This window comes from Malus sylvestris, chromosome 11, assembly GCF_916048215.2.
Source record: "Malus sylvestris chromosome 11, drMalSylv7.2, whole genome shotgun sequence".
NCBI classification, from domain to species: domain Eukaryota; kingdom Viridiplantae; phylum Streptophyta; class Magnoliopsida; order Rosales; family Rosaceae; genus Malus; species Malus sylvestris.
This window is the reverse complement of record NC_062270.1, coordinates 14,903,489-14,926,980: the sequence shown is the minus strand read 5'-3', so window position 1 is coordinate 14,926,980 and position 23,492 is coordinate 14,903,489. Positions and strand designations below refer to the sequence as shown.

At 38.3% G+C, this 23,492-nt stretch overlaps 4 protein-coding genes and 1 long non-coding RNA gene across 5 annotated transcripts; 3 read left to right on the top strand and 2 right to left on the bottom strand.

The window, feature by feature from the left end:
* Positions 1-125: 125 nt before the first annotated feature.
* Positions 126-4,056, bottom strand: LOC126588967 (alkaline/neutral invertase E, chloroplastic-like). The gene is made up of 7 exons (XM_050254136.1): positions 3,897-4,056; positions 2,771-3,609; positions 2,118-2,283; positions 1,748-1,959; positions 1,135-1,628; positions 1,006-1,054; positions 126-684 (listed from the first exon to the last, which is right to left on the bottom strand). The coding sequence occupies exons 2-7, from the start codon at positions 3,494-3,496 to the stop codon at positions 367-369; spliced, it is 1,965 nt and encodes a 654-aa protein (XP_050110093.1). The 5' UTR covers positions 3,497-3,609; positions 3,897-4,056; the 3' UTR covers positions 126-366.
* LOC126588969 (uncharacterized) lies at positions 684-970 on the top strand. Its single transcript, XR_007611682.1, has 2 exons — positions 684-865; positions 934-970. It is a non-coding gene; the product is annotated as an uncharacterized LOC126588969 (long non-coding RNA).
* An 865-nt stretch (positions 4,057-4,921) lies between the features above and the next one.
* Positions 4,922-9,743, top strand: LOC126590257 (uncharacterized). Its single transcript, XM_050255756.1, has 6 exons — positions 4,922-5,147; positions 5,207-5,302; positions 7,989-8,188; positions 9,102-9,203; positions 9,290-9,356; positions 9,512-9,743. Exons 1-6 carry the CDS (start codon positions 4,922-4,924, stop codon positions 9,571-9,573), a joined length of 753 nt encoding a protein of 250 aa, XP_050111713.1. The 3' UTR covers positions 9,574-9,743.
* A 4,730-nt stretch (positions 9,744-14,473) lies between these two features.
* LOC126591409 (mitogen-activated protein kinase kinase kinase 20-like) lies at positions 14,474-15,739 on the top strand. Its single transcript, XM_050257085.1, has one exon. The coding sequence runs from the start codon at positions 14,570-14,572 to the stop codon at positions 15,629-15,631; it is 1,062 nt and encodes a 353-aa protein (XP_050113042.1). The 5' UTR covers positions 14,474-14,569; the 3' UTR covers positions 15,632-15,739.
* A 481-nt stretch (positions 15,740-16,220) lies between these two features.
* On the bottom strand, positions 16,221-22,521 carry LOC126591019 (histone deacetylase 9). The gene is made up of 14 exons (XM_050256545.1): positions 22,354-22,521; positions 22,032-22,144; positions 21,809-21,926; positions 20,992-21,066; positions 20,694-20,913; positions 19,895-19,958; positions 19,331-19,423; positions 19,132-19,240; positions 18,901-18,950; positions 18,727-18,817; positions 17,550-17,620; positions 17,232-17,330; positions 16,633-16,699; positions 16,221-16,523 (listed from the first exon to the last, which is right to left on the bottom strand). Exons 1-14 carry the CDS (start codon positions 22,388-22,390, stop codon positions 16,438-16,440), a joined length of 1,293 nt encoding a protein of 430 aa, XP_050112502.1. The 5' UTR covers positions 22,391-22,521; the 3' UTR covers positions 16,221-16,437.
* Between the last annotated feature and the right edge of the window lie 971 nt (positions 22,522-23,492).

Here is a 23,492-nt window from a genome sequence, read left to right as displayed (position 1 = left end):
ATGTTCAGAAGGGAGGAAATCAAGTGCACCTTGGTGAAGATGCCACAACTCTGGTAACTACCTGAGTTACAAGCCCTTCAACTCGTGTAAGATGCCAAAGATCCTTCAACTCGTGGTAGTTATACTTCTTTATACTTGTGGAAATTCTTTATCTAAAAACTTCTAAAACAAAAGCGTATATCGAGTATTACTCGGAGACAATATCTTGATGTCTACAACTGTTTACAGTATCAAAACTAGCTATGTTAAATACATTAGCCGTATGTTGACGCAAATGTACAATGACACCGACATGGCTTCGTCCGCTGCAAATGAACTACTTCGGAAACATTCGGGACTTGAATGCTCCGCCAGATCTTCGTTTCTTCATACTAAAATCTGATTTTTCCAACCACGTTTCCTTCTCGGACTGGCGCTTATCATGCACGAAAGTGCATTTACAAGCTCCGAATCCTCTTCATTCACAAGGTTCTTTGCTGCACTTGGGTCGGCAAGGAGGAGCTTCGCTACAAGATATCCGGCAGCCGACCAAGTCTGATACAGCTGTGCCTTCTTTCCGATAAACCTCGCTCGCTTGGTGTCATAATATTCAGGCCAATTGTCAATAGATATGCGCTTCTCAGCAACCTCGACGGCCTTCGCTGCAATTTCTGGTCGATTAAGCTTTATGCATGCCACGGTGAGCTGAAACAATCCCGCAACGGTGTCAACTCACACAAACAATCAGATCACTGCTAGATGCTAATGGAATAACAGCTAAACTTTGCTTTCTTTTCAACACATTCAGGAATTCTGTACAGTTAATCGCACAAATTGCATTCTCTTTTTAACATCAAAATTTTGAAGCTGTTGTTTCCCCTCACAAGTCCCACCTCCTTGTAAATTATGTCTTCAAAGTCATTCGAGGTGGGACTTGCGAGGGGAAAGAAACAGGTTCAAAAATTTGAAACGACTTTGAAGATGTAATTTTGAAACGATGCAAAACCTATAACATAAAAGATTTACCTGCCAGAGCAACGTTGGCCACGAGCCTCCATTGTGATAAGACCAGGGACTACAACATAAAATCAGATAAAGGAGGTGTTAGGAAACAGGAGAGTGAAATTTTCAAGGGTCCGAGGATAGAATCATTACGTGTTTTTAGGATCGCTGCCTGCGATGATTTGCCATTCCTGGCCTTCGAGAGCAGGGTAACATATTTTAAACGGCATCTCTGCTACTAAGTCATCCCATTTTGATTCAATAAGATCCAGTATAGCATGCGACTGCTCGTCTGTTGCAAGACTGCTTACAATGGACCATAAGTTTCCGAGAGAAAAGAAACGAAAGTCCATGTGCGCAGGCTGCAGGTTTCCGATCAAGTACCCGCCTGTACTGGGCATGAATCCCATCAGCCAGGATGGAATCTGATCTGGGTAAATATTGAACTTATTAACAGCATCATACGAGTATTCCTCTGTCCTGTATCGGTAAATTTCATTCAGTTTTCTCGAATCAATCCAGTAATATTCCCTGATATGGAAGGACAATGCAACCAGACGGTTGTTCAGTGCTCGCGCAAGGTCTGCTGATGCTTCCTCTGGAGCAAGCATCTCACGCGCACCAAGTAATGCTGAATAAAACAGTGCCTACAAGGACAGAAAACACTCCAATAACAGTATTCACTAGAAATGACATGCACACAAACAGATAGAAGCATTCAATTGAAATGCACTTACGACCACCAATCCACAAAAAATATATGTACCTGAATCTCCAAAGGATGGCCATGAATTCCCATGCGGCGATCTATCATGCAAGAACCATCTGTAACCAATAATGTTGGAAACATGTCAAAACCATCAGCAAGACATAGCTTTAAAATCATTTTTATCCCCGTTTGCACATCAACTCTTTCCTGCACTGAAACATCTCCAGAGCATTTTCCATAAGCTCGTAACAATATAATCCACCATAACCCTACAGAAGGATCAAAAGCCAGAGATTTATTAACTGATGATGTGGCGGACTTGAATTACGAAAAAAATTAAAATGATACTGCCTCCCTATCGGGTTTGGATCATCGAAAAAATAGATTGAATTTCAAAGATAATATACAAATGGAACACACTTCCTACCAGAGTCAACTGGGGCAACACGACCAATAGCAGCGTCACCAAAGTCAGGATCCAACACATCTTCAGTTGCAAAATCATCACCTTCGAGTGGCACGGTGCGAACCTTAAAACTAGCAGGCATTAGTCCTTGACCAGGACTATAGCAATCCATGGTTTTCTCCCAGCTCTGTAATAAAAGGGAGGGATTAAACTTAAAAAGGAGTATGATTCACTTGAAGAAATTGAAAGATAAGATAAATTCAATAGAATAGCATAAACAAATTTAACTACGTAAAATGAAAGTCGCCATTTAGAACAGAATTCATGTTTCCAAAGAGCTACCTGGCCCTCTCTAATTCCAGATAATTTAATCACTAATCTGTCACGAGCCAAAGGATTCATATGCAGACAATACGTTGGGGTGTAGACTTTAAAAAAATTCAATTTTTATGAAAAAGATAAACAGGTAACTAACATAGGAAGTTAAGAACCTGTATTGGTTATATGAACGGGGAGTCCAACTATATCAAATTTCTAAGAAAGCATGGGCGAGAAAAGAGGACAAAACACCGGATGCACCAAACCAAAATGATTTCAACAGAATATCAAATGAATTTAATTCAAAATTAAGCAACCGTGTATATGCGTATTACTCGAATAGGAGAGTATTTTACCTGCAACTGAAGGGTATAAAGAATGAAGTTCCGCACAATATCATACTCCCCTTTTAAAAGGAAAGCTATCCCAGAAGGTATGAAGTCACGAATAAAGACCTGATCGTAGTTAAGGGTACTAGGAGAGCTTGGATCATTAGAGGCAATGGTTCCAATAGGATTGTTACAATAATAGACCATGGAGTTCTTTATTAAGGTCCATGCTTCCTCCTCAATCAAATTGGCCTTCGACTTCTGTGTAGAACCTTTACTTTTTCTAGCTGCAGTCGCCTTGCTATTTGACCCAAAACCTCCATCTTCATGTTTCAGTTGTTGATCCGCCTTGAATTCACCATTATCTGGAGTAGGACTAGTTACACCATTAGGAGGAAATGGTATCGCTTTATCTGATTCGTCTACAAAAATTTCCCCGTGCTGATCTTCTGCGGTTGCCCCTCTAAAACTCTCTGCCTGTTGGCATTTGCAACTCATTGAATCAAACCTACTAACATGATTCTTTCTATGAAAAACATCACTTCTCCCCTGAAACGCACATATCCTCCTGCGGTCCCACGAAACTCTCGCATTTGTACACAATTGGGCATTCACCGAACTTCTTTTCCGCGCAGTATTCACACCAGACTTAACAGAAACAACTCCATTTATATTTCTCAAACATATATTAAAACAGCCAAATCGAGGTAATGCCCCAGACATAACTTGTCGAACGGCTTCCGAAGTAGCCATTGGGCACAACGTATACAACTAACTCTTCCGAAAACCGTAAATTAACCCCTCTGATGACGAAACCTCGACTAAGTACATTCGATATTCAACACCCCTTGTCTCAACTAAGGCACCTACATCAACACATTAGCTTAAACTCATCAACTACTGCAATTAAACTTGCCCAACAGTGCTAATTCAATCTGTTCCACCAAACTAGAACCGAAAACTGAAAACGAGATGGTTATCATCCAACAGAATTTACTCTCCAATCAATCACATAAACAAAGTTCAAAAAGCATGAATTTAACAAGCATACACAGACAAAGTGGCAGGATTTCAATATCCAAAAACAACAAATTTGGATTTTCATATATTGAATATTAAATTTGGCTAAATTTGTACTGTTTTCGAATCTTACCTCAGAAACCCAACTCCAAAAGGGGAGAGTTTTGTCGAGCGTGGCACCAAAGGGACGACAGTATTCATACACGCAACGAACCAGGACTGAGCTTCTGTAATAACGATGACTCCAGAAAAAGAGGAATTTTATATTTATGGTTTGAATTTTGTCGAGATAATATAAGCGATATTTGTCTTTGGTCCAACAAATGAGAATCATCCTCGTATAGGCACTTGCTCATGCACAATGTCAACAAGCTGGAGGCATATGATTTGTCATCTCAATCAACAAAAAAAAACATGATACAGAGGAGAAAATTTTCATTCTGATCGGAACACGGATGAAATACCATATATTTTAGTGTAAGTGGTGAGAAATTTTGTTCGTTAAAGTTATTAACTTTTTAACACATATATCCTATCATTTATATAATGACACGTGATGCATTATCTCGTGTTCCGATCACACTGAAAAATATACCGATAAAAAGGGTTGCAGATCTATTGCCTCGAATTGCATGTCTCGTTTGTATCTCCTTGTCTAATTCTTGTACACGTGCCGCAATCCTAACTATTACAAATCAATGTCTCGTTTGTATCTCCTTGTCTAATTCTTTTACACGTGCCGAATCCTGACTATTACAAATGAGTAATACACGTAACAAGTATTCATCAACCACATCATCGAATAATCCACCTTTGTATCTTGATTGGCTGTCACTGGATTAGATTGGATTCAAGATTAGCGAAGTTCAATGTTTGTTTTTAACAAGAACTAGCTTTAGTGGGATTAAGTTTCAATCGACTAGACTAATGGACTCACTAAATGGCCTTAGCAAGACCTACTGAATAACAGACGTTAAATTCAAGGAGTGTGATATCCACACACCCCATTTTACTTCTCACACGTCCTTCTAATTTTCGGCCGTCGAATCGGATGAATTGAAGAAGATCAACGAATAGAAATTAATAAGGGTGTGTGAGAAGTAATTTGGGGTGTGTGGTTAGCACACCCCTAAATTCAATACATCAAATTTAAATTTGATGGCTGACTTGGCATCCTCCATCTCCGACGCTAAGACCCCCCTCTCTCTGGCATCCTCTCTCTGGCGTCCTCCATCTCAGACTCCTTGTCATCTCCGATCCGACTGCGCCGTCTCCGAGATTTTTGAATTGGATTTTGGGTTTTATAAAACGAAGGATCCTCTCAGACTCCTCGTCATCTCCGATCCGACTGCGCTATCTATGAGATTTTTTAATTGGATTCTGGGTTTTATAAAACGAAGCGTCCTAGGTTTTTTGGACTGGATCCTGTATTTTTTGGATTAGCTTCTGGAATTTTTGAAATAAGGGTTGGATTCCGGGAAAAAGAGGGGAAGAGAGAGAGTTTGATGAAGAAGGGTCTTCTTCATCTGGACGCACAAGGTTTGTTTTGCAAATGGGTTTCTTTTGGAAGGCATGGGAATTCCATGAAAAAGGATTGGTTTTGCGATTTGAGGTTTGGGTTCTGGGAATTCGATGAAGCAACAAAGGTTTGAGAGGATGAGGTTCACGGAGAAGTAGAATCTGTGATGGTATAAAATGATTATGATATTTATTTTTAAAAGTGATTTAAAAAATTTATAAAAAAAAAAAAACTTTTGAGTTCCTAATATGTTACAGTGTATACTTTAGTTTGGTACTGCACCTAATACTTCACTATTTTTATTTTGTTTAGTCCAAACTAGTCCAACTTAATCTCTAAAGTTAGTCCAATCCGAAATAATTCATATGCAACAAATGCACTTTTGTCTCTAAATAGTTGGTACATTTTGACTCCAACCAATTCGTTCCACATTCGAAATACTCAATAAATATTTTTTTTGTTGTAGGTATAATTTATTGAACAATTATGGAAGTCATAAAAGACAGGGGGTGCGGCATATAGAGGGAAGAGAAAGATGTGTAATTGTGAGGTGTGTGTTCTATTCCACCCCATTGTGCTTTTATTTATAGTAGTAGTGAAGGTTAATTCCTTACCATTTTAGGATTACAACATAATAGGATATTAACTACTAAAAGGAATATTCAAAGATATTCCTAGATACACTATGATTTACACAATCACATTCCTAATCTAATAGCACTGCAACACTCCCCATTGAGTGTGTAAATACTCAAACAAATGGCGCATCAGGTCTTCAGCGATGAAGCAAGTATAGTTGATGAAGTCGTTGGCACAATGAGTGAATGCGAGTCTTAAATTTAGGGAAGAATGCATAAAAGGTAAAACTCACAAAACTTCGTTATGGTAAAACCCAAGGTGGGAGAAAAACCCATAGACTAAGGAGAAAAGTGAGAAGTTGCATTAAGTCAAAACTATACGTCTTCTGGACGCAAGTAGAAGAGCTCACAAATGTATGACTAGGCCAGGATGAGTGTCTCGTCAAAACCTAGTTAGGTAGCAAAAACCCAATGGAAAAAATGCTCCTAATTGTAGGGTAAAAGAGTACATTAAGATCAAGTGAATATACTTTTGGATACTCCCCTTAAGTTTGACAGAACTTCCAAATGAGAACTACAAGCATTGCATATGAATAGTTAGGCATACCAATTCCTCAGACAAGCTTATGGAAGGTTGGCTTCGGCAGTGACGTCGTGTAGAGGTCGGCAAGGTTGTCTAGGATCGGCTTGCATGACTTCAATCTCCTGATGCTTTGCTAATGTAGACGCAATATGTCTTGGTGTTGACTTCGTTGATGTATCATATCTTGGTCGGGTTGATACATGTAACATAGTGTTCATGGATCGTCATTGGGACTCAACGATGGATGAAAACAACAAGTACTTTGAATATGTTCAACAAGAGCTCTCAACCATGTCTCACGTGTGGCATAGTGAAGTAAGGTAAGTCTTGGAACGATTCGAAGATTTCGCAACTAAAGTCATATCGTGGACCTCCAAGATATTACAATATCCCTAACGGTAAAGATATAACCATTTGGGGATTTGCCTTTACAGGTTTGATAAGTAACCAGCGTCAGCATAACAAACAAGACAAGCATCATTCTGAGGATCAGGGGGGTCGGATCTGCTCGGGATGAGTTGGAATTTGCCCAAATCCGCAGTACCTTCAAGGTAGCGGAAAAAGCGTCTTTAATACCAATTCAGTGGTTGCGTGTAGGTGCAGTGCTACATCTTTACTAATAGATTAACAGCGAAAGTGATTTCCTTTCTAATTGCAATAAGCTAAGTACAACAAGCATAAAGTTGAACTCAGATATGGAACTTCAGATTCCATAACCTTTTCAAGGGTCTCAATTGCATATAGCATTGGAAGATCATAGGTATACTCAAAAGGTAACACCTTCAGGGTGTAGTTCGATTGGTAGACCAAAGTACCGTCAGAACAATGCTTCAACTTTAAGTCAAGGCATAAACTAGTTTTCCCATTAGGGGTGGGTTCAAATAACCGAAAACCGAAAAAAACCGAAAACCAAACCGAACCGAGGCCGAAAAAAACCGAACCGAAAAAAAACCGAACCGAAACTGCCAAACCGAACCGAACCGAACCTGGCTGGTTCGGTTTCGGTTTTTAAGGTTCGGAAACCGAACCAAACCGAACCGAACCGAACAGATATATATATTTAATTTTTTTTTCAATATTATAAATAATTTAGTGATACAATCATAACAAGACATAACCAGGTACCAAGTTGGTTTGCTTGAAACTCTTCAAGTCCCTGCGCATGGGTTCGAATCCTCATGCCTCCAGGGTTTCAAAAAAGTTTTTTAGTTTTTTTGAGCAATCAACAAACCTTTTAAGTTTTAACCCTAGCCGCACCTTTTATTTTTTTCATTCCTCTCTTCTCTCTCTCATTCCCTGCCTCCAGTCCAGTGTAACCTAGCCCAGTAACCTTCTCGCGCAGCCGAGCCTCATCTCTCTCACTCTCTCTGTCTCTCTGTGAAGAGCTTCATCGAAGCCAAGCGCAAGGAACGCGAGGCTCGCGAGAAGGACGAGTAGTACTGGTGCGAGGTGAAGGGCAGCAAATCCCCCGTGGCCAAGAAGCGCGAGGAAGGATTTGGGGGTCACCGACTCCCTAGGATGGCTGCAACGAGAATGCTTCATCAGCAAATCCCCCACGGCCAAGAAGCGCGAGGAAGAAGCCGAGAAGCTGGCGGAGGCTGCCACGCGGAAGTCCGAGGCCCGCCGATTGGCGGATCTGGAGGAGAAGGATCTCCCTATCCTCTCTCTTCTCTCTCTCGCTCTTCTTCCGCATAAGATCTCTCTCGCTCTCTCCGCCGTCGACCTCCCGCCTCACATTGACTGAGGTAATATTCATCTGCTCTGCTCATTTGGTATTTCGTCGAGCTCCGTGGTTTTGCTCAATTGGGTTGTTTTCGATTTTTTTTGTTTATGGATATTTTTCGATATTGTTTTTGCATGATTCGATTTGGGTTCTGTGTGTTGCGGTGTTTGATTCAGAAAGGTTGCTCATTTACTTGTGATGCTGTTTGGGTGTGCTGGAAAGTGTAGATCTTTGTTGTTTCTCACTGCTTGCTGTAGATCTGATTGGAATCGGTTTTTAATTGCGAATTTGGATCTTATGATTTGAGATTTGCATTCTGTGGGTTGTAGAAATGGGATTGTTTAGCTGAATTTTGAAGAAATCATCTTTCATTTGCTTTAAAAACTGTGGATCTGCAAAAATTGTAATGAGTTTTTCGTCGATTAAACTTATAGATCTTGCGTTTACCTATCTCACACTTAGCTACAATTCTCTGTTTTAGTTTCATGAATCAGTATTATACTTTAAAATCGAAAAGGTTTTGACTTTTGGGCCTATTGTTCGATATGGTTGTCGGTAGGAGACGCACTGATGGCTAGGCCCTTGTTTCCGTGGTTAATCTTTGCGTTCATTTATGTTTTTCCTTCACCATGGATCACCAATTTGTCTCCCTAGATTTGGATATCATACTGCACTCTGAATGGGATATATGACACCTGTGAGTACATCGAATACATTGTTACAATGAATGTCATGATAGTGTACTTTTAGTCTTTTACTATCATGAATGTTTGGCACGGACGGGAACTACTTTAGTTTCCCACACATTTAGTAAAAATTTGGTAGTATGTTAGCTACGCTAAATGCTTATCCCAGCATATAATTTGATTTAGCGATTGACATCAAATTTATATTGGAATGCTCCATTGACACCTTTCCGTGTTTGAAATTTATAGATCCAAGATGTGGAAGGGGTAGAACTATGTGGAACCCTGAAAAATGTTGTGGCCATAGCAGCAGGTTTTGTGGATGGGTTGGAGATGGGAAATAACACAAAGGTAAGCTCAAAAATTTTGGTAAAAGTTGAACCCACATCTCATCTGCTTTTTCTATGTCATTGTGACTGCTTATTTTGAATGACCAGGCTGCAATTATGAGAATCGGTCTAAGAGAGATGAAGGCATTTTCCAAGATGTTATTTTCATCAATCGGTATTGTTTTCTTCGCTAGTAACTATGTACTATAGTGGCTGGAAATTTCAATTATGCCAAGTATGTGTGCCAAAAATATAATCTGAAATTTCAATTATGCCAAGTATGTGTGCCAATTATGTCATGTTCTTATTTTTATTTTTATTTGTATGTAGAAATGGCAAGGGGAAGCTCAAAGAAAGGTGCTATGTTGCCTCCTAGGCCGCCTATGCGTTGAGCTTGAGCTTGAAGACTTGGAAGATTTTATTTGTGCAAGACATGAAGTGATGAAACCTTGAAGGTTTATTTGACTTGTGTGATGTTTAAATTTGGACTTTTTGAAGACTTAAACTTTGATGTTTAATTTGGACTTTTTGAAGACTTAAACTTGATTGATGATTGATTCTATTTATAGTTGGACTTTAAGTTTTATGAGACTTTTAGTTTTATGAGACTTTATATGTAGAGATGGAAACATGTCATATTTTCTTTTCCTATATTATGTTGTGCTTGTTTTGCATTTTTTGGAGGAAAAAAAAAACCGAAAAAAAACCGAAACCGAACCGAAAAAACCGAACCGAAAAAAAAACCGAACCGAAAAAAATCGAAAAAAATTTGGGCCGAACCGAACCGAACCGAAATTTCGGTTTGGTTTCGGTTTTGGCAAAAAACCGAACCGATAAGAACCGAACCCAGCCCTATTTCCCATGATCCTTTATCTCAAATTCCACCTTCAGGTGCGAGACAGTTTTTTCAGGCCCTTCTAAAGTCTTAGTGAGATGCATGTCATTAATATAAACTGTAACCTTAGCAATTCAAAATAAGACTTCATAGTTTAACACGCAAGGGCATACATTATATCCCTAACTGATCAAATAATCACTTAGACAGGTACACCAAATCTGCCGGATTGCTTCAATCCGTAAGTGAACGCCTTAAACAAGTTAAGAAAATGTTCTATGGTTTGGAATTATTTGAACCAGTCCATGTAATTCTTTGAGAACTTAAATGTAAATCCCCATAAAGAAACACTAACAACTTTCATAATGATGCAGTCAATCACAGGGCGTTTGAAAGAAACCTTGTGCCGTAACGCATGCATTATATCGCACTATTTCATTCATCTAATTACGTTTCCTTTCCCACTTGTAACACAACAGGGTTACGAATTAAGTATGTTGTAAGTGGGGAATGACGAAAATGCCCCATTTGGTTAGCGTAATTATACGAGGATGTATTTTATCCTTATATATTTTATTGTAATTCTTGAAATATTTGAATAGAGGATGACTCTACGAGCGCGTAGGTTCAAACAGATCTTAATTCTGAGTTAGAACAGAAAAGTTACAAGCCTCGGAAGTGGTGAGAACTTTAGACACGTGGACTTACTATTAGTAGTAAGTCTCTAAATTTGGTCAGAAAATTAGGAAGTTTCCAAGGGAGGAAACTAACCCAAAAAGGTCAAGAAACTCCAACCTAGTTTGCGACCCAGTCGACCCTCGCGACATCCCATTTTCTAACGCTGATTCCAGCCAACTTTGGTGGAGTGTTTCGACACCACCACCACCATCTTGAAGCTCTCACTCCCCTCTACAAAATCAAACCAAGAACACCTTGATTAACCATCGTATGTGGCGGTGTGAGGCCATAAAAACAGATGAAAACCAACGGTACTCCAACCACCCTTTTCATTTTTCTAGTGAATCGGCAGAGCGATGGCGGATGCCACCACTTGGGTTTTGTAGCCCATCATCCCAGGAGTAAATATCGACCAGCTTTGATCCCGTTGGACCACTGTGGCGACGAATCGATACCGGGAAGCTTTAGGCACCTGCCGATTTTATCAACGGAATTGACCCTCTTCTGTCCACTTTTGGACTTCGTGGTAAGTATAAAACTTGTTCCTCTTGTTGATCTCTATCTTTCTGTAAATTTTGGCAGAATTTGGAGTTAGACAAAAAAGTGGGTTTCTTGTCGTCGGAGACCACCACACGCGGCGGCTCGTGAGGGACAATCTGTTTTCATGGATTTTGGACAACAGGAAATCCTTGATGTCCTGAGGCCATATCCAAAATTTGTTTGTTGAAATTTGATACGATGATTCGAATATTCAAATTTTTTTCGGATAATTGTACCTTCGTACCATTTTTCGTAATTGACGACCATTCGACCGTTGGATTGTCACCAAACTTTGAGATTATAGTACATAATATTTGAGGACCTTAGGAACTTATGGATCAGGAATCCGACGTATGGATCTTCCCGAATTGGATTTGCTAGTTAGTAAATTAAAACGTCGACCGCCGCTCAAATGTTGTGATTGGCGGAGATCCAACCGTTGGATCGAAATGAAATTTTAGTATGTTGCTCTAGAAGTGTAATGTGAACTACGAATGGCTTGATCCCTTAGTAGGGTACATAGGCAGTCTAACGAGAATGTTAGATGCAGCTTGCTAAGGAAAGGAATTCGGGCCTATGTTAGTAATTAGCTTCCGAATTAGAAATTTCGAGACGTTAGATCCGCCAACATGTCTTAAGAAAAATTTAAACCTAATCTTCCATTAGAGCATGCCTCCTAAAAATTAGAAATCGCCATGGTGGTATCTTCGAGATTATCCGCTTCTACAAAGTTTGTCTCAACCTTTTGATGATGTGAATGATACTTAGCCATATCATTAGGGGAAGTTCGGCAAACATGTGATCTATGTTCTTTGGAAGCACATTAGTAGCATATATCCAGTTTAGTTAAATCTAGATTGGTTGAAGCTTTGTCCTTATTCTTGAAGTTATAAGCATTGAGAGCTAAGGAATCACGCTTCACCTAATTTCCTCTCTTGGGTGGGCTTCTGCTCTATTAACCTTGGGCCCATGGTTGGGGCTTCGACCCCTTACCACGACCATGACACCTTCTGCGTCCCTTATGGTCTTGAGAAGTGGTCGCATGCGCTTCAAGTGTAGCATTCGAGTGGTAGGTCAAGTTTGATGATTCTTTATCAAAAGCTGGTTTTGCTTTTCAACAAGAAGTAAAACAAATATCAAATCCGAAACTCTAAAAACTTTTTTGCCTGATATTGTTGTTGCACGACAATATTTGTGGCATGAGAAGTTGAAAATAGGTGTTCTCTAGTCAAGTCCTTATTTCAGAATTTGAAAAGTGATCGGATTTTACAAACTTTAGAGTTGTATTCATTTATAGACTTAAAGTCTTCGAAGCACACTTATGTCGTTTCTTTCTTCAGGCAAAAAGATATCCTTTTAGTGATCGAAGCGCTCTGCCAAAGCGAGCCAGATAGTGTGTGGATCCTCTTCAGCGAGGTATTCGTTTTGCAGTGCATCATGCATATGTCTTTGGATGGCAATTGCTTTGTTAGATTGGTCAACCGGTTCGTCCATAGCTCTTCAATGGTGGCTCTGAGACTTTTGACGGTGAGGTGGAGTTTTCACGTATGGAACCTATTTCCGGTAGTTTCTACCATAGTAGTAAAGTTGAGTTTATTCATGTTCAACATGTTACAATGGAAGAAACGAGAACGTGGTTAGTCCTATAGAAAAGTAAAGATCCACATATATAAAGTAGAATACTCTGGTTCTATAGACATGTATTGGTTTAATTTTACATGAAAAACTTTAGGTTTCATGGTGTATGCTTCGTTTGAAAACTTTGAGTTTCAAACACACCAAATTCAAAACTACAAGTTTAATTGTAGATGAATCGTTAGTTTACAAAAGTGGGTTGCTGGTCACTAAACTAATGGATTGATAGTCACTAAATTATTCAATAGACAGGATCATACAGGGATCGGTCGTCGAAAGAAGGAAATATTGACATTCAGGTCATATTGTTTTTGGATGCCTACGGGTCCAGAAATTAAGAAAATAGAGCCCAGAAATTAAGAACAAGCGGACTGATGGAGGCTGCATCATTAGAAAACCCATCAGGGTGGAGCGGGCCTAGAGGGAAGAAAGCTCAGTGGCAGCATGCTTCATGCTTGGCAGAGAGAAGCCCAGCAAATTGAGATTTGGACTCGCGGGCAACAAGCCCAATTGGGGCTACAGAACCCAGCCACCAATCGGTGTCGTTTTGGTGCGACTCAAGGCTGCGCGGCTTGGCTTCAGGTCAAGCCAGGTGCAGCTCGCTACGGGTCACCACAGCGGCGCGGCTCTAGGCAGCGGCTCAGCCTTAAAATTTCCTCTATTTTTTTAGGTTTTTAGTATTTTCAAAACCCTAGTTCGTGCTTCTAATTTCTTGTTTTCTTTGACTCACATAATTCAACAGCAATTTTATCATAATATAACATAATTTGCATAATCAAAATCTGAAAATGTTAATTACATATGCATGAACACACATACATAAAAACTCCAATTTCTTGTAGTGAATACCCCTTTAATATAGTTCTTAGAATGTTGCCCCTCGTTTGGCTCGCGTGAGACTAAGATGCTTGGTCGAGACAAGATGGAATGGAGACCCACCTGATTTAATTTGCGATGCGTTTTTTAGAAGACAATCAATTGTAATGTTTTCTTTTCATTGTCATTTGAGGATAGTTAACTGTGCGGAACACTCTTTTTCTCTTTGACCGAGTTGAAATCCTTGGCAAGATTTTTATCGAGGCTCATATATTCATCCTATCCTCATATATACATATTCAACTCAATTCTAATGAATATTGTAGTTTCCCTCCAAACCCTAACAGTTGATATATCAAATCTAATAGATTCTAAATCATTATGGTTCGGCCGTGGTTAGATTTTATGAAACTTCGATGTGATGACGCAGCGTGAGATGGTAAGAGTGTTTGTATTTTAATTTTATTTTATGGTGAGGGTAACTCCTGTTCTTGTTAAACAAGGGACACTAACTCCTCTCCTTGTTAGGAAACAAATGTTTATCTGCTAAATTTTCACTAATTCACAGCGGTTCAATAAAAATCGTTAGTAGCTTGGGATCCAAGTCTCCATATCAAAATTGGCGTTCGACAATTGAAGTCCTTACTGCTTCGTATTCCTTTTCAAACGGCAAAGTCCTTGCACCTTCCTTAGTTGTATATAAATCAAAGTCACCAAACTTTGAAACCCTACTCATTAAACTCCTGCTAAACATCGATTAAACCTGACCGACTTTACTCATTCCGTACTCATCTTTCTGCTCCCTCCTAACTTAAAACCCTAGCTGCTCTTGTTTAATTTCTTGCCAAGAAAGCAAACAGCTAAGATCGTTCGAGCAAAGAAGAATGACGAAACGAAAGGCAGAAGACGAATTACAAGGAGAAAGTATGTGGGATCAGCATCATGGAATGCACTGGTTGAGAGGAGAGTTGATCGGAGAAGGACGCTGTGCTTCTGTTTTTCTTGCTACTCGGAAGAAAAAAACAAGGGGTCAGCGTAGTAGTATGCTGACCAATTTGCCGGCAGTAATGGCGGTGAAATCGGCAGAGATGTCAGATTCTGCGTTTATCGAGCACGAGGCGGAGGTTCTCAGTGAGATTAAGGGCTGCTCTTTTGTTGTCGATTGCTTTGGCGAAGAGACCACGAGCACTGACGAGGGTGATGAGGTCTACAACTTGTTGTTAGAATATGCCTCGGGAGGAACCCTTGACGATCTCATAGAGCAATCCAACGGTCGCGGATTGCCTAAATCCCAAGTTAGAAGGTACACAAGGTGCATTCTTGAAGGGCTTAAGCACATTCATAAGTGCGATTATGTTCACTGCAATTTAAAGCCCGAGAACATTCTGCTCGTGCGCAATCGTGCTAGTACTAGTAGCGGTAATCCTACTAGTTTTGTGGCCAAGATTGCTGATTTTGGTTTTGCTAAGAAGAGCAAGGACAACTACGGTGAATGGAGAGGCACTCGTCTGTATCAGTCGCCAGAAGCATTGGAGGATAACAAGCAGGACAAGCCCTCGGATATTTGGTCTCTTGGTTGTATCGTGCTTGAGATGCTGACAGGAAAATCCCTCTCGGATTTGGACTCTGGTTGTGATTACAGCGATTTCGATGATAGGATGACATGGTTTGATCATGTATCTACTCCCAAAATCCCCGCTGAAATCACAGGTACAGCCAGGGATTTTCTTAAGAGTTGCCTTGCCGTGCGGCCTTCAAGAAGGTTAACTGCTGAAGAGCTATTATTTCATTCGTTTGTTGCACAACCACAACCGTCAAAACCAGCTCGTTGCACGAAGGGGAAGATGGCAAGATCTTCTTTGTGCCATGCAGGTTATAACAAAAGCTCTGTCGATGTTCCCAGAATTCCACCCCCGCCGGGTTTTGAGACAGCAGCTGGATCATAGAAGTTGCTTGATTTGATCAACTCTGTAGAAATTAGGTTCTTTATTTGTAAATTCCATTACTTAAACTATTCAATTCAGTTCATCGACACGATATTGTACACAGCGATTCAAAATGTTCAAGATCATGAGGACAGAAGTATGCAAAGTACTCCAGATTCGTGTCCCAATTTTTGTTTAATTTTATTTAGTTGCATACACAAAAAGTTGCAAGTTAAAGCTCCTAGCTAGTCAGGATTTAAATCTGATGCCTTGCTTAGATCCTAGTTGTTCAATGAAACCCTAGATGCTGTTGGAGTATATGATCGTCAACAAGGGCATTCTAATGCGTTGTTTAGTCTTATCCAAGACTTGTATCATTTAACGATGCTATGTGAATCGCTATAAACATATAAAGTGTACAACTAACCCAATAACGAAAGTTTCATAAGGGAGAACTCAATCACAGCCGCCCTCTACCTCATTGGATTTAAATTTGATGAATGAAACTTGCCTCGTTGGATTCAAATTGTTCAGTTTCCGTTTGTGAAGTTAGAAGATCGACTAAGGGTGTCGATAAAACTACCCATAAAAAATAGAGCAACAGTTACCCTAACAACAAAACAGGGACTAAACTGTAATTGGATTTAAATCATTTGCTATATATGCAATTTACAGCATTAACAAGGATTCCAACACCAATACGAACAGGCACATCTGCAAATTCCTTATGTTCTTGATGAATTTAACGTAATTTCCCGTAGTTAAGCATTCCCTTGCTGAAAACGAAGTCCATATACCAAAAAACCTACACAGTATTCGCCCTAGTTTTACATATCATCCATGTTGTGATCGTTATCGTTGTCCCCTTCGTAATACTCGTCGTCACGCTGAATGTGCTTGTCTTGGGTGTTCTCTGGGAGGATAATTCATAAAATTAAGAAGTGTCATGAGCTAGATGGAAATCAACATATTTCGAGTCCTAAGCAGAATAATGCATTTTGATTCAAGGAATTTTTACTCACGATCTAGACGTTCATCAGGGTTCTGTTCATCTTCATCAAAGTCGGGAATATAGAAGTCCGGTGGAACCTGCAATAGACAACACATAGTTTCATGTCAACATATACAACAATTGGATGGGTGTCTGAGTCAGTCCTATAATGATTACATTGACTGACCTAACTATATAAAAACCATTACCAAAAGTCTTATCAGTTACTAGCCTTTTCAAATATTCTGTCGAAACGGAAAATGCGCATGAGTCACGATAAATGGTAACATGCAACCTAATACTATCATAGGACTCGAAGACACTGCACACCATCTAAAAACAATGACAAATAGAACACGATCACTTAGGTTGGTGGAATGTCTAAATCAACAAACCTAACAGACCTGCCTAATTCTTGGATCTCTCATGCAAACCTAGACAATCCTATATGATTTACAGAGCATTTTCAATTTATTTGTTCTTCAAAGTGCTTGAAACGAGTGAACCACATTACATCAGAGCATAATTCTTTCAAGGATTTCATGATTCAATAATTTGTAGGCAGTAAAGTAGGAGAATGATGGATGCGACGTAAATAGGTGAATTCTTATTAACTACTCGATCACTTACCTCTTGCATCTGTACACTAGGAGCATGTTGAATGCAACGGAGATTTTCCAAGACTTGTATTTTAATCGTGCTAAGATATGATTTACTATTTAGGTTCTCCTGCAAATCCAAAGGAAAGAAAAAGATTTAGGCTTTTCAGAAGAATCACTGAAAATTAACTAGTAATGACGAATTTGAAGTATTTCAATATCCACCAGTTAAACGAATCCATTTTTTTACACACTAACACCACGAGATGTGGCAATCAAATTGGTTCAAAAAAAAAAATTCAACTTTTTGAACAAGGCAAAATTACATAAACTTTCACTGATGACATACTATATGCCCATTCGGAATCCTCAACGAGCAGTCTGGAGAAAAATACTTGATATACTCGTTATCCGGGATCTCTGCAAGAAAGAAAAAGAAGGTAGAGGCAAATAAGATAATCATATTCAAGGTACAACCAAGCTGAAATGGACTCCCACATGCATAGAAAAAGGGCCATTCCAATTATCACTGGAGTGATATATGACTATTTATCTGAACTAAGCAGATTTAATATTGCTCAAATGTTCTGACAAGTGAGCTTGCAGAAGCAACATTAACACCCATGTAAGTATCTACATACGACAATTAAAAATCAGACGATGGCAAGGGACACCAATTCAGCAGCCGGGAAAAAAAAATTAGAAGCCCATGAGAAGACAATAGAAAAAAGGAAGAGAAAGATGGGAAAGTGCATGCAGGTCATTGCTAGCCAGCAGATAGAAATGCATGCAGAAATCATAAGCTTCCAACCATATGCCCAATGTTAATTACCCAAACTAATACAACATATTAATAAACACCTCCAAAAATAAAACTATTAATTATAGGAATTTACTTGCAACAGTCATGCATGCAGGCCACTGCTGGTTAGCGAGAAGATATGCTCACAGGAATCAGCAGGGCAAAGGTCATTCAACCCTCCAATGCCATGACAGTTAGAAAAGACAAGTATAAAGCTGCATATCAACCCAACACAACTAAAATTATCACACATGATCTTAAATAAGAGAACTGAAGTATAAATCATGGACACAACAAAAACTATCACTGAATCATAAAATGTATTGATTTATTCTGGCACAAATCCTTATCAAAATCAACATAAACACCATAAAATTGTTGTCTCACATTCTGAAAAACCTTCTTGGAAGCCAATGAATTTAGATAAAACCTTCTCAGCAATTCTCATGAATACATCAACAGAAACATTGGAAATTTTACAAACTTAAAGAATGTAAACTAGTTGTGATTAGTATATCTTTTAAAGTCTTTACAAAAGACAATGAGGGATAAGATCTTCAGCATTTCCCTTATCAAACCAAGATCATATCTGCATGATTAATGTACCTAGTCTGGACTTTTTTTTTCCTTCTCACCTCACTCCTCATTTTAACAATGTTCCTGTTTCCTCTACACAAAGTTTAAAATGAAACTGCTTGCAATAGAGTTCATTTAACAAAAGTACCATTGGGAAGTTCTGAATCAAGAAGAACCCCAGTTTCCACGGTCCAACACCGAGCAACATTCTCTTTCGTGTATCCCCCACCTCCTGTAACCTACAGACAGAAAACATTATATGTACACAAGATATACGACATTGATGAAAGGCAGCCAAGGTTCAATCAGATAAAGATCGTACCAGTAAGGGTATATTGAATTTCTTCACAAACCTAACACATTCAGCATGACCTGTAAAAAGCAAATGTCACCACAGATTAAACTCTAGCATAACATATAAGTAACCACCAAAAGTTCCAGCTAGCTTGAGATCATTTAATAATTAATCAGAAAAAATAAGGATGAAACGCTTTAAAGACAATACTCTATAGAAGAGGAGGAAAAAGTTCTTTAATTACAATAAGAAATGCACCATCAATAGAGAGATTGAAGCAGCCCAAACGGTCTCCAGCAAGAGAATCTGCTCCACACTGGAGAACTATCGCGCCAGGTAGATATGTCTCAACAACCTTGGAAATAATCTACAAAATTTGAAATTGCAAGTAAGGTTTTACACTTAACACCATGAAACCCAAACTAAAGTCAAGAATCTGGCTTTTAATAGAACTTACAGTCTTGAAAAGTCTATTGAAGCTAGCATCATCTATTCCATCCTTTAGTGGGACATTGATGGCATAAAACTTGCCTTCTCTTTCTCCTACTTCCTGCAAAACGAATGATTACTAAACATCATTACAAATTTCAACTCATTGAAGACTAGCAAACAAACGTACAACATTTCCAGCAATATAACGATGTCAGGTTTTATAACATAAAAAATTCATGTCAGATTGTCAAATACATGAAGGCAAGACCAAACAAAAACTTTGTCCAAAGAAGCAAGCACATCAGCTAGTTCTTATTATGCATCTCGCATATTTACATGCCCATGGTTGTGTGTGTGTGTGTGCGCGCACAAATGTTTATTTCCTTGTGTGTTTGCACAAATGTTTATTTCTTTGTGTGTGTGTGTACGTGTAACATTAAATTTCTTGCAGCTGAGCACGAAAGTATTCCCTGAGTTGTCTAAGAAAGGAATACCACGACAAATTAACTCATGCATTCTTTCTAATTGATTAACAATTTCACCATGAAAAATACTAAGAAAAAACAAACAAAATGGTTTTAGAGGTTACCTTAACATCACCTGTTCCCGGGAAAAACAGATCCCCAAACTTGTGAAAGCTAACAGTCATCACCCTGTAAATAAAATTTTCACCTTATTCAATTAGAGTTCAACAAAACCACAAAACCTAAACCCTAAAAAGTTCTGGTAGCTGAACAATCACTCGAAAAAAAAATTCTCTAGTGGAGGGAAATTTCTAGTCAAATCAACTTCTAAATTTTTCTGGACTCATAGGAATGGTAACAATCAGAAGACACATAGCTATATCAACTACAATTCCTAGAGTAAATGACAGATAGGTTGCTATATAAAGGAGCATATCAGAAACTGAAGAAGAAACTGTATATCATGGCGAGTAATATTGATTCTTATATGCATTAGTTAATTAATATCAGTCATGTCTAAATTTTTAGAATCACAGATTTTCTGATCAAAGAATGTGTTAAGCTATACAACAATTTAAGAAATCATTACTTAACCAAATTTCTAACTACATAAAATGGTATATTAAAACTTTTATTTTTTACATACATGAATGCAAAGTTATCTTCTCAAGCAACAATTCTAACTCGCATAATCAACACCCATTTTGCTGTAGTTTCAACATATAGATGCAACATTTAGCAAGATAAAAATTATATACAAAAAGCATTATCATTTTGCTTATATCAAACACAACCAAATATTTTTCATCTACACCTTGCACCAAGCTACTTTTCTAACAGTAAGGTAAGCTTCATTTATTTCAATACATATAATTCAATAATCCTATTCCTTAACCAAATTCCTTATAAGAAACAGCTATATACCTATCGGTAAAATAAAAAGCTTCTTCTACACCATCACCATGATGCACATCTATGTCAATATATAAAACTCGGGCATGATGTTTTAGAAGCTCCAATATGCCCAAGACCAAGTCATTGATGTAACAAAATCCAGATGCCTCACACTTTTTGGCATGGTGCAGTCCACCAGCCCAATTAATAGCAATGTCACAAAGTTTATTGTTCAATCTACGTGCAGCATCTGCACAAAAAAGTTCAATCAGTGGATATGGTAGAATAGTTGCAACCCACATTTTCAACATCATATAACTAGAATTACCTATTGTTCCGCCGGCATAAATTTGACAAAATTCAAATAAGTTATCAAATACAGGGCAATCTTCTCCAAGATTATCTGGCATAAAGGAAATAAAAACGAATCAATAAACCAAGTTAGAGGTTTGAACTACTCATGCAGAAAGCTAAAGAGTAGTACTCAAAGAGAAGAATAAGTGAAGATTTATATCGTAGAACTTATCATAGGTTTTTCTTTCATCCTCAATAATAGAAAAATTTAAGAAAACTCTGACAACCATTTTATGTTACTGACTCCAAGAACCTTATTGTGGCAGTTAATGACACTTTCTTTCTGAAAAAAATATCTTGAAATTAAACTAATTAACATGGATCATCGATTAACACCATATCAAACCCTTTTTCTTTATTTTGGTTCCATGGAATGAGTTACAAACGTTAAATCACAGAAAAAAGTAGCCACTAAGAAACAAAGCAGAAATTAAAATTGTAGTTCAATGACTTATTAAAAAGTAAAACTGACCATGCCCGAAAAAAAAAAAAAAAAAGAACCATGGTCAAAGGGCAGCCTATTAATCTTGACTCCACCCATTTCTTCTATCAGGAAGTTCTGAGATTCCCTACCTTAGCTAAAATAGTTGATCCTGATTTCTTTCTTTTAGTATTCTGTAAGTGCAGTGAACACCACTATCTCGTTACCGAAATTTCTATTATAATTTACACCTATGGCAGCATTCCTTAACTTACTGTTCTATTTTCAAGCACACAACGAAGAACAATCAATGCACACATAAAGCCACAAATTAACAATATATACACAGCAATGCCCCAAACAGACATACATCTTGCCATTTCATTCGAGAATAAGTGCTGGGTGTCGGGCGTAATCCGGTGTAGAAACTCGACATAGTCAGCTGAATGGAATTGCGCAAGCTCCACCGGATATGCCTTATGCGGCCGCTGAGGAACATAACAATCAACAAAAAGATCAATACTTTACGCCGAAACACGCACACCCAATGACAAAAAATTGAAAAATTTACCAAGCAAGCATTGGATACTAACATAAATTTCCATCTTTTTGTGGAGATCATATGAGAGGACGAGATGATGGGTCATACATAGCCGGTGCGGTTTCATGGGGTGGTTCGGCCCAAAGTAGACGCTACCCACATCCCCTGCAAATACCCATTGTTTTTGTCAAACTAAAATTTCCCAAATTTTCCACAATCGTATGATTAAAATAGCTAAATGTTGGAAGAAAATATATAATCCAACAATTACAGAAAACCCCATTGGGATTAAGAGAGAGAGAGAGAGAGAGAGAGAGAGAGAGAGAGATTTGTGGGAGTAAGGGTTTAGGGTTGGGGGAGGAGAGAGTGTTTACCGTCGTAAAAGTAGGCGATTTTATCCTTTGAACGCATTTTTTCTGCAGAAATCGGATGAGGAAGCGCCGGGCGGAGGTGGCTAGCGAGGTTGGGCCATGGTCAGAGCTCGAAGGAAGAAAGGGGGGAGAAGGTGGATATGCTCTTTTTTAGTTGTATATTGATATAACTACCCGATTCAGGATTTTTTTTTTTTTTTTTTTTTGGTACTTTGGATTTAGGTAAAATTTTATTGGATTAATATCGAAAATAAGATTAAGCAGAGGGATCCAAGCACAACCAGTACCAATACAATTTTTATTCTTATTTTGTCAAATCAGTACCAATACAATTAATTAAGAGAGTTTTTCTCGCCCTAGGTTGCAAGATTTTGTCCAAATATAAAAATTAGCGGCCTTAAATCATGTGCTAGTTACTACATCTGCCACAAAGTTGGCTTTTCAAAAGATATAGGGCTAGTTTGGTATTGCTGTGCTTTGACAAAAAAGACTGTTTCTATTGTACTGTGAGAATAACATCATTTTTGTTGCTTCACGTTTTCAGCTTTTTTTAACCCAAAACTGTGAAAATAAGTTGTTTTTAAGTGTTTACCAAACACATTTTTTAACTCATTTTTTTTTATACCCATTTTTTATAAAAGCACTTCATTACCAAACTAGTACATAATCCCAAGAAATTGAGTCAAAGAAGTCTAAAAACCATTTAATATCTTCAATAATGTTCTTCACCCTCCAAAAAAATTGAGCATGAGCCAGTAGTTACGTCTATTACTAACTTTGAGTCTCCTTCAACGCACACTTTTTTTATCCTTTTCCTTTCGTAGTCCAGAGAGCATTTCTTAAAGCTAGAGCTTTAGCTACTAAGAATGTATTTTCTCCCAAACTTCTAACTCCTAAAATTATTGAAGGAAAATTTTAACTATATTAAGTTCATTGAGCAACATATTACATGCATTTAACCATTAAATGCTGGAAGCATGCATGTATGCACTTTAAAACAAAACTTAAATAATGAAATTCAATGCCTAGTAATTGTGGCGAACCAAAGCTCAACTCAAATTCAAAGAGAAAGATTTGAGATTTCGTATACCTTTGTTGATTCCTCTTTGAATAAGTAAAGGTTAATCATTCAAGAGAAAGAG

Bases quoted from the DNA above. Each gene is read 5' to 3' on its own strand.
- LOC126588967 (XM_050254136.1), bottom strand. From the start codon at position 3,496: ATGGCTACTTCGGAAGCCGTTCGACAAGTTATGTCTGGGGCATTACCT. The intron at 1,629-1,747 runs GTACATATATTT...CTGTCCTTGTAG, and splicing joins GCCATCCTTTGGAGATTCAG to GCACTGTTTTATTCAGCATT. The intron at 1,055-1,134 runs GTAATGATTCTA...TTTATGTTGTAG, and splicing joins GGCAGCGATCCTAAAAACAC to TCCCTGGTCTTATCACAATG.
- LOC126590257 (XM_050255756.1), top strand. From the start codon at position 4,922: ATGGCTGACTTGGCATCCTCCATCTCCGACGCTAAGACCCCCCTCTCT. The intron at 5,148-5,206 runs GTTTTATAAAAC...TTTTTGGATTAG, and splicing joins ATTTTTTAATTGGATTCTGG to CTTCTGGAATTTTTGAAATA. The intron at 9,204-9,289 runs GTAAGCTCAAAA...TTGAATGACCAG, and splicing joins AGATGGGAAATAACACAAAG to GCTGCAATTATGAGAATCGG.
- LOC126591409 (XM_050257085.1), top strand. From the start codon at position 14,570: ATGACGAAACGAAAGGCAGAAGACGAATTACAAGGAGAAAGTATGTGG.
- LOC126591019 (XM_050256545.1), bottom strand. From the start codon at position 22,390: ATGCGTTCAAAGGATAAAATCGCCTACTTTTACGACG. The intron at 22,145-22,353 runs GTAAACACTCTC...GGGTATTTGCAG, and splicing joins AATCGCCTACTTTTACGACG to GGGATGTGGGTAGCGTCTAC. The intron at 21,067-21,808 runs GTATGTCTGTTT...CCTTTATGCCAG, and splicing joins CTCGAATGAAATGGCAAGAT to ATAATCTTGGAGAAGATTGC.